This window comes from Lipotes vexillifer, unplaced genomic scaffold (assembly GCF_000442215.2).
Source record: "Lipotes vexillifer unplaced genomic scaffold, Lipotes_vexillifer_v1.1 scaffold416, whole genome shotgun sequence".
NCBI lineage: Eukaryota > Metazoa > Chordata > Mammalia > Artiodactyla > Lipotidae > Lipotes > Lipotes vexillifer.
The window spans coordinates 95,136-113,462 of NW_006781636.1; the positions used below are offsets into that span (position 1 = coordinate 95,136).

The 18,327-nt window shown below is 39.0% G+C and overlaps 1 protein-coding gene across 1 annotated transcript in view; it reads left to right on the top strand.

Annotated features, from left to right (window-relative positions):
* The first annotated feature begins 4,575 nt into the window (after nucleotides 1-4,575).
* Nucleotides 4,576-18,327, top strand: part of CD96 (CD96 molecule) — an 83,455-nt gene continuing 69,703 nt past the window's right edge. The window contains 2 exon segments of the mRNA XM_007454812.1: nucleotides 4,576-4,636; nucleotides 6,956-7,312. Coding sequence (XP_007454874.1) covers nucleotides 4,576-4,636; nucleotides 6,956-7,312 — 418 coding nt within the window.

Here is an 18,327-nt window from a genome sequence, read left to right on the forward strand (position 1 = left end):
TCAAACTTAGAACTCCATTTAAAGACAAATTATTGGGGAAAAGGAAGAGGGGGATTATTGACAAAGGTCAGATCCAGTCCTTGGCTGACTTTCCCTAGCCTATTGTTTTCACCAAGTGTAGCAACACAGTATCGCTACATGAATCGATAGTTGTAAAAATATAATGTGGTTAAGAATATGTTTGTAGCAGTCTACAGAAAAACCAGGGTGTGTGATTTTTGCTCCACACTATCTTTTTTTTAAGCTCTAAAATCAGTTGAACACTTCTCGGTTTTTCAAGGTGTTTTTAAATTTCTCCATTGAATGTGAAGACACATTTGAAATAAATTTAATTGCTTTGAAACCAGGTAGAATGTAGAATTTAAAATATTTCTTCTAATGCTCACTATGCTAACTTAACTCTAGAGATGTTAAAGGTTTTGCAAGTGTTTTTCTGCAAAAGTCACCATTATTGAGTTATTATTGAGTCATTAGCTTCCCAGGGCTTTGGCAAAATCAGGATTGATCTCTCTTTCTCTCTTTCTCTTTCTCTGTCTCTCTCTCCCTCTCCTTATTTCAACTTGCCACTGAAAAGAAAAATTCAAAGATTACTTACTATGATTATTCAATTGAATTTTGTAATTCTATTTCTCAAAGTAAAAAATATTCTAAAATTTCTCTTACTTAAAAACTATTTTTCTGGACATCTGTAGAATAATATATTATGCAACTATTTTAAAGGAAAAAGTTTATCTTTGTTTTATAACATGTATGTATGTCTACAATATATTATGAAGTGAAAAAAAGCACGGGTTAGAGTACATGCAGTAAAAATAGTAAAAATCCAGTTTCTTCATATAACATATTTATGTAAATGTCTAGAAAGATATAAGACAAAATATAAGTACTTTGGTTGTCTTTGGGTGGTTAGGATTCCAACTGATTTTTATTTTCTTTGTTATCCTTTTGAAGTGTTTTGTTGTAATGAGCAGCTATTGATGCTGTCATTACAAAAATGTATTACATTAAAATCAGTCCTTACTGGATGGATTGAGCATGGTGGAAATGATGGTGATAAAACAAATTGCTGTGTGGAAAGTCTCATGAAGTTCTTTCTCTTCCATTAGATGATAATTCTTAAAATTCATAAAATTTGAGTGAAAGCCAAAAGGAGGACCTTCATTCTCATGGAGGCAGGGCCTCGACCTGTACCTAATAGGTCATCCCTCACTTCTAGTTCAAAGTCTAGTGATCCCTGATGAGTGCTCCTGGGGTAGGGAAGGGAGCAGGAATCCATTCTTCCATCAGGAATCCAGCTCTGTGATGGTTTTTCTTTCCTCCTAATTCTGATGCATGAAAATTCAGAGGAGATTTTGATTCCATGTCCAACTGGACACTAAGCCTTACCTCCTTTTTTTGTAATGTCCATGCCCCCATCATACTTTACCATGACAATTGCCAGTAGGAAAGTTCTCATCCTCAGGTGCCTAAAGAAATACAGAATTCCTAACAGGTCTCCTGCCTCTTTTATTCTCCCTTATTTTTTTCAATCTTCACATGTCCACCTACTAATTCACCTAATTCATCCTACTAAAATGTTACTTTTAAATATGTTACTCTTTTGTTGAAAATCCTATAACTCTCTCTGACATGAAGAAAAAAATCTATAGCTTAGAATTCGAAGCCCTCCAGATTCTAAGCTCATCCCTAGCATGACTTTGCCCAAGTCCCCCAATAAAGCCTCTGCTTCATGATAACAGCTGACTCACTGAATTGGCCTTGAACTTCAGTACTCCCAAGGGTTGGCTCTGCCTAGAATGACTTACCTCATGGTTTCCACCAGACTCACTTCTACAATAGAAAGCCAAGTTAAGATTCCACGCTTGAGATGTTCCTAGCCCACCTGATCCCTAGGAGATCATCCCCTTTTCTAAAGACCTGTGCTACCTACTCATTTACTTCTGTGTCTATGTTACCTGACTCTCTGGTGCACATGGATATTTTCTCCCCAGCAAAATGATATGAATTTGCCTCTGAAGTTCAAGATTTTGTTTTGTGTGTGAAACTGACTGCTTCTGTTTTCTCTTTATATGCAGTAGACTCCAATCTAAGGCAGAAGAAACACCATGCAGTTGGGATTTGGTGAGCAGGGAGGATAATAGAAGAGATTGACATGACTTCCATAGAAGAGTTATTTTTAAGTATAGAGAATGCCTACCCTCATGCTGAAAGGGCCTTTAGAAAATATTCCCAGGACTGAAAAGCAGTGAGGGCAATTCCCATCACTGGGCTAGCAGTGCTGGTCTGTGGGGTGTTGCTGCCACCTGCTGCATGCAAACAGCCACGGAGGGGCTGGCTCAGGGCTCTTAGCTGCAGGACGCGAGGTGAGCACAATTAATATTCTGTGGGCATCTGAAATTTTTCTTCTATTAGAGCCTGGGTGAATCTCAAAGGAAAATCAGTCCAATCTGATGACTCTAGGCCTCAGAAGTATAAAAACCACACCCAGCATGGGCAACTTTGCCCAGTAGCCACTAAATGGGGCCCTGGGCATCCCAACCCCAGGCATGGATTCCATTAAAAGTTACTCTGTAGCTCTGGAAAACAAGTAAGGATTTCCCTTTTTCTGAACCTGAGAGATTTATTTGAAGAGTTGCTTCACCTTCAGGCAATAAGAGATAAGAGACCTGTAGATGATTCAAGGGGGAGGATATTTTCTTAGAGAATTCAATAAATTTAGATTCTTATTGGTTTCTACTTAGGTAGATTCCTCTTAATATGACAAGCCTCCCCAGGCTTGTAATGTCTCCCAGTTTAATAGGGACACCAACCTACAGATCAGGGTCTTCTATCTTCTGGCCTGTTTTTGCCTCTATACTCCATCATCGTGATTTACTAGAATTTCTAGGAGGAAAGGGGCAGAGATGAAGGCGTCGAGAGCAGTGATGTTTCTTCCTGCCTTTCAGTCAAAGACTTTGAACTCCCCAGCCCTCCCTGAAAATATCCCTGTCAGCCACAACTGACCCAACACCTCCAGGGACCTGAGACCTACTGGGGAGGTGGTAGTGGGGGATAGGAATAAAAGTTTGGGAGCCCTGGAGTAGGAAATCAGTAACTCCATTTCCTGGCCTTGGCAGGAAACATCATTAGCTGAGTAGTAATGAGTATGACAATTGTCATGGCAAATATTTGTAGTGGTGGTGTAGAGGGTAGCCTGGATGTCCAGGAAGACAGTAGCCCTATTTCACCATATGCAAATGTCTTCTCCCAAGTAATTCTAATCTCCTGAATGGCAAGAGTGATGCTTTATATCTTAGCATCATCCATATTCCCCCCCAAGTCCTTGCATAGGACAGATCAGTACACACATGATGTCATGATACATGATGACATGATACATAATGATGACCTGGTCAGAATGATCTCTCCCTGACCTCAAAAGAGTAACCATCTCAGGAATACAACTCAGTCTTCTCATTTGTCTTTAGCCTTGCTGGTAGTAATGAGATTAGGGTCACGGAATATTTCACCAATTGTTCATAAGATGGTACATATTAATTCATTTTTATTCTTTGTTCATTAAACTTATGCTGTAGTTCCAGCCTAATGTTTCTTTTCTTAACGTTGGCAGGTAAAGACAGCCTATTTTACCCCAGGGTATAAAACCAATACAGTTGTATCTGACAGGGAACAGTCATCATGTCCTTCTGCGAATAACCAGGGATTTTTACCAAGGAGTCACTTCCCTGAAATCCGGTCCTCTGTAAATGGAAGTAAGTGGGTGGATGTAACAGGGCCTGGTAACCAGCTGAGGTGGGAGATTCTCTCCACCTTTGGATTCTGATTGTTTCTGTCTTATTCTACATGATTTTTGCTGAGGTAAAGACATGCTTTTCTTTCATCATCAAAACAGACCCGCCAGCAGGGTGGGAGAATTCCCTACTTGACCACCAGCCTATCCCAGACACAGAGTGGAAAAGGAGCCCTCGCCTCCTCACCTCCAGGGAATGTGGGTTTCCCTGAAAGAAGGGAGACGTTAAAATTCCATTTCTTAGCTGGAGCTACCCTCTGTTACTTCTCAGATTTTATTAAAATTAAACGTGTTAATTCTTTGTTCTTTCACCCTGAAGCAATTCTGGAAAGAAAACATATTTTAAAATTGAACAGAAAAACTATTATGAAAGACACTGAGCTCACATTTGTTAAATGACTTTGTGCTCTTGAAAAGAAATGTATAAAAAGCAGATTATGAACTGCTCTGCGTGATTTCCTTTGTTTTGCAGCTTGACTGACATAGAGATCCTGAAGGAGAGAATCTTTGGATACTAAAAATGCTTTTAACGAAGGTGATACACAAGATTTCAGAGAACAATTTCAACATTGTTCTGTTGAAGGTTATACTTAGCTCTGAACCACATTACTTTCCTGTCTACGTTTCATTTCCTGGGGTCTTGCCAAGTGATAAACAGACACAGGCGTGTGGTAGATGTGGCGTTTTTTCAGCGCGAACAGGGTGGCTGGAGTTTGCTTAGTTAAAGGCATCTATTGACTTCTGTGATCATTATGGAAATGCTGGTGTGAGGCCTTCAGGAGACTATGGGGAAAAAATGGACATACTTTGCTGTCTATTCCATCATCCAGATACATTTTGTCAGGGGTAAGGCTGCTGGTTGTCCTTTCTTGTCAGATGGGCTGCTTTGGGGGGAATGGGGCCTCTGTTTATTTAAAATGCCTTGTGGCTACTGCCGAAATTGATCACCAAAGGCAGACTGTTATTAAGGTTTTCAGTTATGTATTTAAGTGGCAGCTCTCAGAGAGATGTTAAGAGTCTAGAAAGGATTACAAATGAGCTCTAAGAGCAAGAAGGGAATGGGTGGTTTGTGCCACTGCTCTGAGACATTTTCACTCATTTTCTTTCTAAGAGGGTCTCTTGGAGTAACTGGGAAATTGTGCTTCTTGCAAATGAAATGCTCTCCAAATGGTAGTCAGAATAACTCCGGAATACTAGAAAAATCACAAGCCATCAAGACTCAGAGCTCCTGGCTCAACTTTTTCTCTTTCTCAAATACTTTCTTTGTTGGATATAGCAAGAATTTCTCCTCCAAATACTAAGATCTTTGGGAGTTGAACATATGTTGAGTTTTAATGAGGCATGTGTAGGTATGGACCTGGGAGACAAAGTAGGGTCCTTATGACAGCGGGGACCAGTGCCTAAAGGGCCTATTTAAAAATAGCAGGAGGAGAGATTTGTTCTGCATTCCGTAACACGAGCGTATTAGAGTGAGCCCGAGTGTCTTAAGAATTAGCTCTGCTTTTCAGATATAGTTATGAAGCTTTTAAAGGAGAATTTCTAAATCAAAGGAGACTTTGGAATATAATGCTGTAGATAGGATCAGAGATATATTACCAGGCAAAGGTGAGCTCACAGGGAGCTACATTAAACTGCACTAACCTCTGCCTACCCAAACTTTTGCATTCATAAAAGTGTAGTAACTCCCCTTTGTCCAGTACCTTTGGAGCCTGTTTATTTTTCCTCAGTTGCTTGGCATCTTTTTATCTTTTTCCTTTGTGAGCTTCAGTGGTACTTGTCACAATAATATATCATTCCTGTAACAGTTTTCCATGTTAATTCTAAAACTGAGACTTACACTATTGAAGGCATGTCAAAGGCTCAGTGCTTAACATATTGTAAGTGTCCTGTACCATTTGGTCAGAGAGCTGATGGGAGGGAATCTTCTTTTATGTCTAGTGTTTCAGTGTTGATTATAGATGATGCTGACCAGTGGGTTATCTTTAGTGGAAACCTCTACCGCTCTTTTTCCCCCATCCTTTCCTCAGGCACCCTAACTACATGGAAATGATGGCCCTTTTGATCCTTTGATATTGAATGTCAAATTTCTTACTCTTCTCAACCAATTTGGAAGGCAGTTTGGAGCTCATGAAGGTTATAGAAGGAGCACAGACTCTAGACAACCAAATTAATGTTCTTTTACTGAGGTGTGACTTTAAGCAATGACTTAATCTCTCTGTGCCTCAGTTTCCTCTTTGATAAACAGTGTTAACAAACATCACCCTTCGGACTTCCCTGGTGGCACAGTGGTTAAGAATCCGCCTGCCAATGCAGGGGACACGGGTTCGATCACTTTTCTGGGAAGATCCCACATATTGCAGAGCAGCTAAGCCATGTGCCATAACTACTGAACCTGCGCTCTAGAGCCCGTGAGCCACAACTACTGAGCCCATGTGCCACAACTACTGAAGCCCATATGCCTATAGAGCCCATACTCCACAACAAGAGAAGCCACCACAATGAGAAGCCCGCGCACCTCAACGAAGAGTAGCCCATGCTCACTGCAACTAGAGAAAGCCCACATGCAGCAACAAAGACCCAACACAGCCAAAAATAAATAAATAAATAAATAAATTTAAAAAACAAACAAAAAAATCACCCTTTGGTGTGTGCAGAGGATTAAACAAGATAACCTATGTAAAATCCTCTTGTAAACATGTATTTTTAAAAACATATGCGTATTAGTTATTTTTCAGTTTCAGAAAATAATATTTGTATGTTATTATATGTTATGTGCTTTTGATTCATAAACAAAAAAGCCAATTATATTCATTGTGAGAGTAGTTGTCATAATAAACTTGCTAGTGGGCTCCAATCTTTAAATAGGCTTAATTTTATTCACAGGCAGTCAGAGAACTTACATTATTTTTTGGACAGACCAATAGATAAAGTGATAGACATTCAAAAGTCAATAATTTCCTCTAGTGTCTTTAAGCAAATGCCTCCTCATTTGTATTGAGTCTTATGCTTCTCTATCTAGATCAGGAACAAGCTCTCTCCAACCCCTAAGTCAGCCAGGGAGAAAAGTTCCAGCTGCTCCCTCACTGCACCAAAGTAACCAAGGTTTCTCATTGAGTCACTCTGTGTGAATCGTGCAAACTGATGGCTCATGTCCTTCCTTTTCAGGAGTATTGGAAGAAACATTCAATGCAGGAGAGGACATTTATGCATTACCTGGTTCTGATGTCAACCTGACCTGCCAAACACAGAAGAAAGGCTTCTTGGTGCAGGTGCAGTGGTCCAAGGTCACTGATACGTTGGACCTGATTGCCCTTTATCATCCCCAACATGGCTTTTACTGTGCCGGTGGGAGCCCCTGTGAGTCGCTGGTGGCTTTCAGAGAAGCTCCCAGGAATGTGTCAAAGTGGACTGTGCACTTAAGGAACATGTCCTCCTTGCTCACTGGGAAGTATGAGTGTAGCTTCACTCTGTACCCAGAGGGCATTCAGACGAAAATCTACAACCTACAGATTCAGACAAATGGTAAGCATGTCTGGGAGGGGGAAGAAAGCACATGCATTCATTCACCTCTCATTTGTTCAACAAGTATGTATTCTGAGCCAGCCACGTGCCAGAATACATGTAAAATTGCACCAGCGATAAGTGGTAAAGACACAGCGGTTTTGTGAGAGCACATAATAGAAGTCAGGAAAACTGACTCTGAGAAAGCAACACCTGAGCTGAGGTCTGAAGATTAGTAGATATTAACACCATTTGGGAGGTGGAAGGTTTGTGAGTGATCCAGAGACAAGGAACAGCTGATATGAAGGGCTTTGTAGTGTTTGAGGACATAGGAAGATGCTAGTGGGACTTCGGTACAGAATTAAGAGATGAGGTGGGAGATACGGTAAGGACCAGATCATGCTGAATTTTGTCAGCCATGTTTGAGGTTTGGATTTTTATCTAAGTGCCTTGGGAAGACATCAAAGTATTTTCAACCAAAGGATGGCATGACATTTATAGCCTGATTGAATTTGTGTTATAAAAAGCTGGTGCTGGCTTCAATATGAGAATGAAGTGAAGGGGGATGAGAAGGAGAAGGTGGAGACAAGTTAGGAGACCAGTAGCCCAGAGGAGACAGAGTGATAGTTTGGGTAGATGTAGAAAGAAGATGACGAATTTGAGCTTTGAGCATTAAACAGGTAGGACTTGGTGAGAGAGTGGATCTAGAACAATGGCAGTATGAGTGAGGGAGAGTAAAATCATGCATGTGTCTGGCAAGCACACCTGAATGGTGGTACCATTCACTGAGATGAGAGGCAAAGGAATCAGAGCAGTTTTGGGGCGGGGGGTACTTATCAAAGTGGCTTTGGATATATTTAGTATAAGGCAGGGAAAGGTACCAAGAAGGCTGCCGAATGTGTAGCATTCACTCATTCTTGCTTTATAAGGCTGCCTTTGGAGGCAGGAATCCTAGGTTAAAGTTCTAGTACCTTTCTGGCTAGAAAAGAATTACACCTGGGGCCTGGCATTTACATTCTCTGAGCCCATCTGGAAAATGATGACAGTAATGCCTACCCTAAATTAGTTGGTCCTAAAGTAAATGATCTCCGTTTATACTAATGGAAAAGATGAAAACGAAAACCAAATGGAAAATGCACTGGAAATAGAATGTTTTTTACTCAGGGGCAAAGTGACCTGGTGGTATATGAAAAAATTAAAAAACAAACAAAAAAATCACCCTTTGGTGTGTGCAGAGGATTAAACAAGATAACCTATGTAAAATCCTCTTGTAAACATGTATTTTTAAAAACATATGCGTATTAGTTATTTTTCAGTTTCAGAAAATAATATTTGTATGTTATTATATGTTATGTGCTTTTGATTCATAAACAAAAAAGCCAATTATATTCATTGTGAGAGTAGTTGTCATAATAAACTTGCTAGTGGGCTCCAATCTTTAAATAGGCTTAATTTTATTCACAGGCAGTCAGAGAACTTACATTATTTTTTGGACAGACCAATAGATAAAGTGATAGACATTCAAAAGTCAATAATTTCCTCTAGTGTCTTTAAGCAAATGCCTCCTCATTTGTATTGAGTCTTATGCTTCTCTATCTAGATCAGGAACAAGCTCTCTCCAACCCCTAAGTCAGCCAGGGAGAAAAGTTCCAGCTGCTCCCTCACTGCACCAAAGTAACCAAGGTTTCTCATTGAGTCACTCTGTGTGAATCGTGCAAACTGATGGCTCATGTCCTTCCTTTTCAGGAGTATTGGAAGAAACATTCAATGCAGGAGAGGACATTTATGCATTACCTGGTTCTGATGTCAACCTGACCTGCCAAACACAGAAGAAAGGCTTCTTGGTGCAGGTGCAGTGGTCCAAGGTCACTGATACGTTGGACCTGATTGCCCTTTATCATCCCCAACATGGCTTTTACTGTGCCGGTGGGAGCCCCTGTGAGTCGCTGGTGGCTTTCAGAGAAGCTCCCAGGAATGTGTCAAAGTGGACTGTGCACTTAAGGAACATGTCCTCCTTGCTCACTGGGAAGTATGAGTGTAGCTTCACTCTGTACCCAGAGGGCATTCAGACGAAAATCTACAACCTACAGATTCAGACAAATGGTAAGCATGTCTGGGAGGGGGAAGAAAGCACATGCATTCATTCACCTCTCATTTGTTCAACAAGTATGTATTCTGAGCCAGCCACGTGCCAGAATACATGTAAAATTGCACCAGCGATAAGTGGTAAAGACACAGCGGTTTTGTGAGAGCACATAATAGAAGTCAGGAAAACTGACTCTGAGAAAGCAACACCTGAGCTGAGGTCTGAAGATTAGTAGATATTAACACCATTTGGGAGGTGGAAGGTTTGTGAGTGATCCAGAGACAAGGAACAGCTGATATGAAGGGCTTTGTAGTGTTTGAGGACATAGGAAGATGCTAGTGGGACTTCGGTACAGAATTAAGAGATGAGGTGGGAGATACGGTAAGGACCAGATCATGCTGAATTTTGTCAGCCATGTTTGAGGTTTGGATTTTTATCTAAGTGCCTTGGGAAGACATCAAAGTATTTTCAACCAAAGGATGGCATGACATTTATAGCCTGATTGAATTTGTGTTATAAAAAGCTGGTGCTGGCTTCAATATGAGAATGAAGTGAAGGGGGATGAGAAGGAGAAGGTGGAGACAAGTTAGGAGACCAGTAGCCCAGAGGAGACAGAGTGATAGTTTGGGTAGATGTAGAAAGAAGATGACGAATTTGAGCTTTGAGCATTAAACAGGTAGGACTTGGTGAGAGAGTGGATCTAGAACAATGGCAGTATGAGTGAGGGAGAGTAAAATCATGCATGTGTCTGGCAAGCACACCTGAATGGTGGTACCATTCACTGAGATGAGAGGCAAAGGAATCAGAGCAGTTTTGGGGCGGGGGGTACTTATCAAAGTGGCTTTGGATATATTTAGTATAAGGCAGGGAAAGGTACCAAGAAGGCTGCCGAATGTGTAGCATTCACTCATTCTTGCTTTATAAGGCTGCCTTTGGAGGCAGGAATCCTAGGTTAAAGTTCTAGTACCTTTCTGGCTAGAAAAGAATTACACCTGGGGCCTGGCATTTACATTCTCTGAGCCCATCTGGAAAATGATGACAGTAATGCCTACCCTAAATTAGTTGGTCCTAAAGTAAATGATCTCCGTTTATACTAATGGAAAAGATGAAAACGAAAACCAAATGGAAAATGCACTGGAAATAGAATGTTTTTTACTCAGGGGCAAAGTGACCTGGTGGTATATGAAAAAAACACAGCAAAAACGAACTCATGAATGCTATGCTAAAGAAGGCATGGAGCTGCCCAGGACAAACGACAGGTATGGATTTATTACTTCCTCTCCACTTCTCAAGAGATAAGACCATGCATGGTGTTGGGCAGTCCAGCTATAGAGCAGGACCTCTCCTACCTCTGCCTTAACAATGCCCCATTCCCATTGCTGTTTTCCAGGAAAAAATACCTCATTTGGGGATAGGTTGGGATGGTGGGGGTTGAATGAAGAGAAATGAGAAGACCTGTATACCTACATATATTTTGGCATCAGGTGGCCTGGATTTGAATGTTGGCTCTGTCATTCACTATATATTTCATCTTCGCCGGGTTCTTCTAAGTCCCTAAGTTTTTGTTTCCTGATATAACAAATATGGATAATTATAGGAACTCCTTCACAGGTACCATTATTTTGACGATTAGATGAGATAATCTGTGTAAAGCGCTTAGCATAGTTCCTGCCCAAGAGTAAGAGTTTGGAAAATGGTACTTTTCATTATGAATAGTAAAAATAATAATGAGTGAACTCTATATCTCAGGTCTCATTAAAAATGAGTCTTCCGCCCTCTCTTTTTGTGTCTGCCTGATATGGAGCCCAGCAAAACATGTGCCACACATTAGCACAAGTACACACTGACCTTGGCTTTAGACAAAGATTTTGGGTCTTCTTCCTAAAACTGTAAACTATGCTACTGCATATGTGAGGACCTAGTGTTTATTCCATGGAGAATTGACAACATGGATTAACGTGCCGTATAGGAAATAGGAGGTGGGAATGGCTCAACATAAAGGCAGCAGTAGAGAAGAGGTACAGCGTCATTCAGAAAGGAGAGTGGTGTTGCCTTTGAGGGAAAGTGTATTTCTTAAGATAAAGGGCCAAGCTTGTAGCTACTAAAAACCGCAAACCACTGGGGAGGCAGAAGCCAAGTATACATGCTTTGTGGTTGTCAGTTTCCCAGTCTTCTGACTGTAACTTTGCTCTCGATCTGCCGGACCAGACGGAAAAAACAATGGCCTTGATGTTAGAGAAATGGTTCTGGTATTGTGTATTTGGGTACAAAGGGAGCAAAAGAGAAAAGAGAAAAACAGAAAGGGAAAGAACTCTTTCACCACAGAGTAATCAAAAATGTAAGCCTGGTATAAAGCTAAGGGACAGGTACTTAGATGGGGCAGTTGTCACTCAAAAGCCCTGTCAAATCCCCCCTCATGACATCTTTTTCCCGTTTATTCTTCTGATCTTCCCTCCTTCTCCTCTCCCTCTTGCCATTTCCCTCTCACAACCCTGGGAGGTCTTCACGTTTACAGGCTGCTTGGGTAAGCAAAGCACACATGAGTGCGAGTATGTGCAGTACACGAACAAATGCAAATTCAAGTGGTGTATGAGAATCTAAATATGAAAATGCTGAGGGGCCACAGGTGGCCGGGACCTCTTTCTGTTTCCTTTCTATCGTCTGCAGAGTCATTCTCCTCCCTGCCTGCTCACAAAACAGTGTGTCTAAATCCTGTCCCCATGTTCCTGGAGTGCCTAGCTGAGAGAGGACTCTTCACTATACCTTGTTCCTTTGTGTGAGCTAGTGCTCCAAGGCTGTGGATGAGGGTAGAAATGTAACACACTGTTTGGCATTTGCTGCTTTTTGCATTTTCCCTTGACAGGGTTTCCTTTTAGGTTAGTGTTAGGGTTATTCCAAGAAACACAGTTCTCTGAGTCAAGCCTTGGGTTATTGTCATCCAGGTTTCCATCATTTGACGCTACTGGATCCCACAATGCTTCAGACTGTGAGACTTTAATGTGTCTGAAATGTGTAGTTGTTAGGATTAGTTCTAAAAAGTACAATATGGCTTTAATTTCCCAGATTACAACAAAAGCCTTTGGGGCGGTTAATGTCCTTGTTAGAAGCAGTAGTAGGAGACGAAGGAGGAAAGGTAGTAGGAGGAGGGGGAGGTGTGGTAATAGAGGTAGTATAGACTATAATAGCAGAGTAATAGTACTGGTAATAGAATGGAATAATCTGGATAATATAATCTTGATAATCTCAGTCTAACTACATGCTACTACCCTGTCTAAAGGCATAGTGTGTTCTTTGACCTTTTTTCCCAGTTTTATTGAGATATAATTGACATATTGTATTCATTTTAGGTATACAACATGATGATTTGATATATGTATATATTATAAAATGATCACCACAGTGAGTTCCATTAACATCCATCACTTCACACAGTTAAAATTTTTTTCTTATGATGAGAACCCTTAAGATGTGCTCTTTTAGCAACTTTTAAACACTTTTTTTTTTTTTTTTTTTTTTTTTTGCGGTACGCGGGCCTCTCACTGTTGTGGCCTCTCCCGTTGCAGAGCACAGGCTCTGGACGCGCACGCTCAGCGGCCATGGCTCACGGGCCCAGCCATTCGGGATCTTCCCGGACCGGGGCACGAACCCGTGTCCCCTGCATCGGCTGGCGGACTCTCAACCACAGTGCCTTCAGGGAAGCCCTTTTAAACACATTTTTAACTTTAGTTACCATGCTGTACTTTACATCCCCAGAATTTATTTATTTTATACCTGGAAGCTTGTACCTTTTGGCCGCTTTCACTCATTTTGCCTACTCCCCACCACCTGCCTCTGACCAATCTGTTCCCTTTTAATCTGAAGGCTGTCTTACATTTCTTATTTTTCTTTTCCAGTGCATTTGTTGAGCAAATTTGATTATTTGTCCTGTAGAATTGCCCACAGCCTGGGTTTTGCTTTTCACATCTCATGGTATCTCTATGTTCCTCTTTCACCTTTTAGTTAGGTATACAGATTTGATCACATTTATTTTTATTTTCTGGCAAGAGTATTTCATAGATGATGTTGCGTAGTTACATCAGAGCTACATAATGTCTGATTGTGTGATGTTAACAGCCACTGATGGGTATTGCCTAGATCCATTCGTTCATTATGGGCTGCCAAAGAGTGATGTTCTAATTCTATCATTCCTTCATTTATCAGCTGAAGTATTCTTATAAAAAGAAATTCCTCCCATGAACCAATTATTTACTACATGTACAATTTGTATAAGAAAAGCAGAATAGACACTTGGTTCTTTCCCTTTATTTACCAGATTTAAAATTGAGTTGGTTCACTAGCATTCTTAGGTCACAAATAAGTATTTGTGTTAAGTATCAAGAATTTATACGAATTTAAACATATTAATGAGTTTTAATTCATTATAGTTATTATCCTTATTAGGCTGAAAATGTCCCACATATAAAATCTATTAACCATTTATAATATAAATTGCAAATATTTTCTCAGTTTGTCCTCTGTCCGTACTTTCTTATGCTACTGTTTCCAGTGCAGCATAATTCTTACATTTATGACATAAAATATATCACTTTTTTTCCTTATTAGTTCTAATTTTGAGTCATAGTTAAGAAAAGTTTTCCCCATTCCCAGATTATACAGAAATTCACTCATGTTATTTCTCACACTTGCATGTTTTTTTAAATTAGCATTTAAATTTGTGATGTTAGGTTTCTAGTGTTAAAAATTGTAACTAAATATATTTTTTTATGATTTCTAATACTTTTCTTTCTGTATTTCCTACTTTTTTTCCTTCCTGTGGTTCAGTTTAGAAATTTTCTATTGACCTATTTTCCAATTCACGAATCTTATTTTTCTTGGTATCCAGTAAGTTTTCAATCTCATCAAATTCATTCTTAATTTCTGATGTTATATTTTTAAGATTTTTTTTTTTAGATTTTTAATTCTTTGATGAAATTGTTCATCTTTTCATGTAGTTCCTTCATCTTTTTCTCTATTCTTGAATATGTTAAAAAGAGTTAATGGCCTTGTTGGCTAACTCCAATGTTTCTATTTTTTCTATATTTGCAGTTTATTATATGTATTACATATATAAAGAATATATGTTGTGTTATTATTGACAATAATAGCAAAAGGAAAGGATGTGCTGGAGTAAGTTGTGAAAAAAAAAAGAAAAAGTAGACAAAAAACAGACACATGAATGATCTCCTATAACATACCCAACAGAACAGTGCCGCAATTAATGGTTTAAAGAATTTCATGTTCTTAAAGAAATTGAGAAGAAAAAGGAAAAAAAATGTATATATTTTATATTGACCCATATATTTACCATCTCCTATGCTCTTCTTTCCATCCCATGGAGTGAAGTTACTATTTGGTGTCATTTTCTTTCAGCCTGAAGGACTTACTTTAGAATTTTGTATAAAACGAATCTACTTGCCATGAATTCTGGTTTTTCTTTTTTTCATTTTTATTTTTGAATGATATTTTCAATGACTGTAGAATTCTTAGTGGACTGTTTTTTCTTTCAGTATTTTGAATATATCTTCTGATCTCCATTGTTTCTAGTGAAACGAGAGCCATTAATTCTATTATTGGTCCCTGCATGTGATAAGTTTGGGGCTTTTTCCTTACTGATTTCAATCACTGCTTTCCTACTTTTCTCTTTGTTTTGGCTTTCAGCAGTTTGATTATGACATGCCTAGTTGGGTGTTTCTTTGTATTTATCGTATTAAGGTTTTAAAGTTCTTGAATGTGTAGATTAATTTGGGGAAATTTTTAAAAAATCAAATATGAAGTTTTGGTCTTTGTTTCTTCAAATATTTGTTCTGTCCCCCTCTGTTTCATCTCTCCTTCTATGACTCTAATTACATATATGTTAGGACACTTGATGTTGTCCTATATGGCTCTGAAACTCTTTGTTTTCCTTCAATCCTCTTTCTCTCTGCTATTCAGATTAGATAATTTATATTAATCATTATTCAGACATACTGATTTTTTCTTCTGCCATCTCAAATTGGCTGTTGAGAATTCCCAGTGAATTTTTTATTTTTATTATTGACTTCTCAACTCTAGAATAACCATCTGGTTCATTTTATCCTCACTAAAATTCCCTATGTATTGAGTCATTGCCATCATATTTTGCTTAATCCTTTGAACATACTTTTAATAGCTACTTTGAAGTCTGTTAAATCCAGTGTAGGATCTGCTCAGAGTCAGTTTCAGTGAACTGCTTTTTTCTTAAGTATGGATCACACTTTCCTGTTTCCTTCATATGTCCTCATTTTTTGTTGAAAGCTAAACATAAAAACAAAAACAAAACAAAAACCAAAAACCCATAATGCAACAACTCTAGATTCTGTGGGTTTTTCAAAATTTTAGTAACTTACCCATATTTAAATTGCAAAATCTGTCTCCTTTGCAGTGTGTGGCCATTGAAATCTCTGCTTAGCTTTTTACTATAATTCTTATGTCTTTAGTTTGGCTTCCAAGGAGTTGCCCCTACATTGGCAAAGCCCCTTTGTTGGTCCACAAATGAATTTGGCAAAAATTGTGCTCAAGTACCTCAAGCCCAATAGGCTTCCACCCTCTACACATAGAGGAGGTGGGGTTAGGGAGTGCATTCAAAGTTGCCACAGTAGTACCTCCCTTGGCTTTCACTTTTCACTGGGCTCTCTCAGGTCCCCGCTACTCATGTGTATATTTTCCCAGTCAGCCTGAGATATGTAGAGAATTTATGTCAGCTATTATATGACTCTCTGATTTCTAGAATCTCCATGTTAACTGTCTATCTGGTCTGCCCCTCATCCCAAATGAGACTGAAAACCCAGGCTAACCAAGCGTCAGTTTCTCTCTGTTTCCTACCAAGTTTGTCCCTGTTAGCTGACAAAGTGAAGGATTTTCATGCTCAGACCTAATTTAAGTCTTCCCCTTTTGGAAGAAAAGCTGCTGGGTTTTGTAACCAGCTCTAAGACGGTGAAACTACCTTTCTCACCGACCTAGTCAGGAAAGGGGATAGAAGGATCCCTAAGCAAGAAGGCTAAAGACTCCTACTGTTCTTATTGAAACTCTAGTGGTTTTTCAGGAAGAAATGCTTCTCAATTAAATGTTTGTCTTTGGTCAATTTCCAGGGCCCTGAAAATTGTGATTTTTTTTTAACACATTTGCTCAGTTTTATGCATATCTTTTTTTCACTGACATCTTCATGTCCGCAAAACCAGGAGTCAGCCCCGCAATCCCTGCCTCATCCCTGTTTTTGATACTTATATTGTATCTTTATTTAAAAGTACATATTCATTACTACTCTCTTATAACAATTATTTATTCTTAGTGCTAAAGGTAAATATATATTCAACACTTACCCCTAGCCTTTATGTGAATGTCTCTTCAGTTTGAAGTATATTCTATTGGAGAATCCTCAGGAAGTGTTCATGGGGCAATATTCCCTGAGTTCTTGCATGATTCTAACATGTTTTTTATAGTCTTCATATTAAAGACTGAATGTAATATCCTCAACTCATATTTTCTTTCCTTGAGTATATTCGATATGTTACTATATTATTTTCTGACATAAAGAATTGCTGTCCAAAAGTTAATAACAATTTGATTTTCTTTCCCCAGAACTGACTTTGTTTAATACTTTTATAAGAAAATGCTTAATGTCCATTCTGAGACTATTTTCCTACTTTTGCAGTATAATCTTCTTTTTTTTTTTTAATGTTGAGCCTTCTTCTTTTAATTAATTTATTTTTATTTTTGGCTGTGTTGGGTCTTCGTTTCTGTGCGAGGGCTTTCTCTAGTTGTGGCAAGCGGGGGTCCACTCTTCATTGCAGTGCACGGGCCTCTCACTATAGCGGCCTCTCTTGTTGCAGAGCACAGGCTCCAGACGCGCAGGCTCAGTAGTTGTGGCTCACAGGCCCAGTTGCTCCGCGACATGTGGGATCTTCCCAGACCAGGGCTCAAACCCGTGTCCCCTGCATTAGCAGGCGGACTCTCAACCACTGCACCACCAGGGAAGCCCTGCAGTATAATCTTTTAATATGTATTTTCTAGTCATTTTATTTTAAGAAATTGTACTTGAATTACAATTTTCAGTATTTTTTCTGCCTATTGTTTATTTCCTTGAGTATCTTCTATTAAACATACTTTTTATCTTCTTTGCCGGTCTCTTTCTTTGAATACCTTTTACCTCTTTTTTCTTTTAAAATTCATTATTTAACTTATTTCATTTTAAAATTTCCCCCGTTCTATTTTTTAAATTCCTTTTAATGCATTAGCTTTTGTGTTAATATGTTCTTGGTTTTGTTCTAGTTTGCTCTTAATTTCTGAAATGATTTTCAAAACTTATTATTTCCAACCCTTTCCTGAATCCTCTCACTTATCTTTTACAAACTTTCTTCTCTCCAATTGACTCATTTACCAGTCTTTCTAAATTTTTTCATAGCTTATGTCATTTTCTTTATTTCTTTTAGCTCATTTTGAATAAGTAGGCTACAGTTTTTATTTATTTTGAAGTCATGTCTTTCTAATATGCTGTTATTGTTGTAGGGATGTTACTTTGTTCTTTTTTTTTCTTATGGTATCTTTACATGTGATTCTACCCCATTTCTTTTCTATTGCTCGATCTAAGTATATTTAAGTTAAATGGATTTTGATTTTTATTATGGAAGAGTGGGGCAGGCTATCTTTTCTAGAGTCTTCAGTTTCTCTAGAGCTCTCTTCTGTCATGTTCAAGGTAAATTATATGCCACTGTACTTTGTGAGATGTACTTCCTTTCCTCCTATCCCTCACTTTTATCTAAATTGCCTCTTTGCTTTCTCCTGTTGGGCCTGTCCTGTTTAATTTGGATTCTACTCCCAGGGATTCCTTCTTAGTATGGGATATGTCTGAAAAGTCCCCTCTGCTCTAGCACTGACAAGCCTTTTCTTCTTTCCC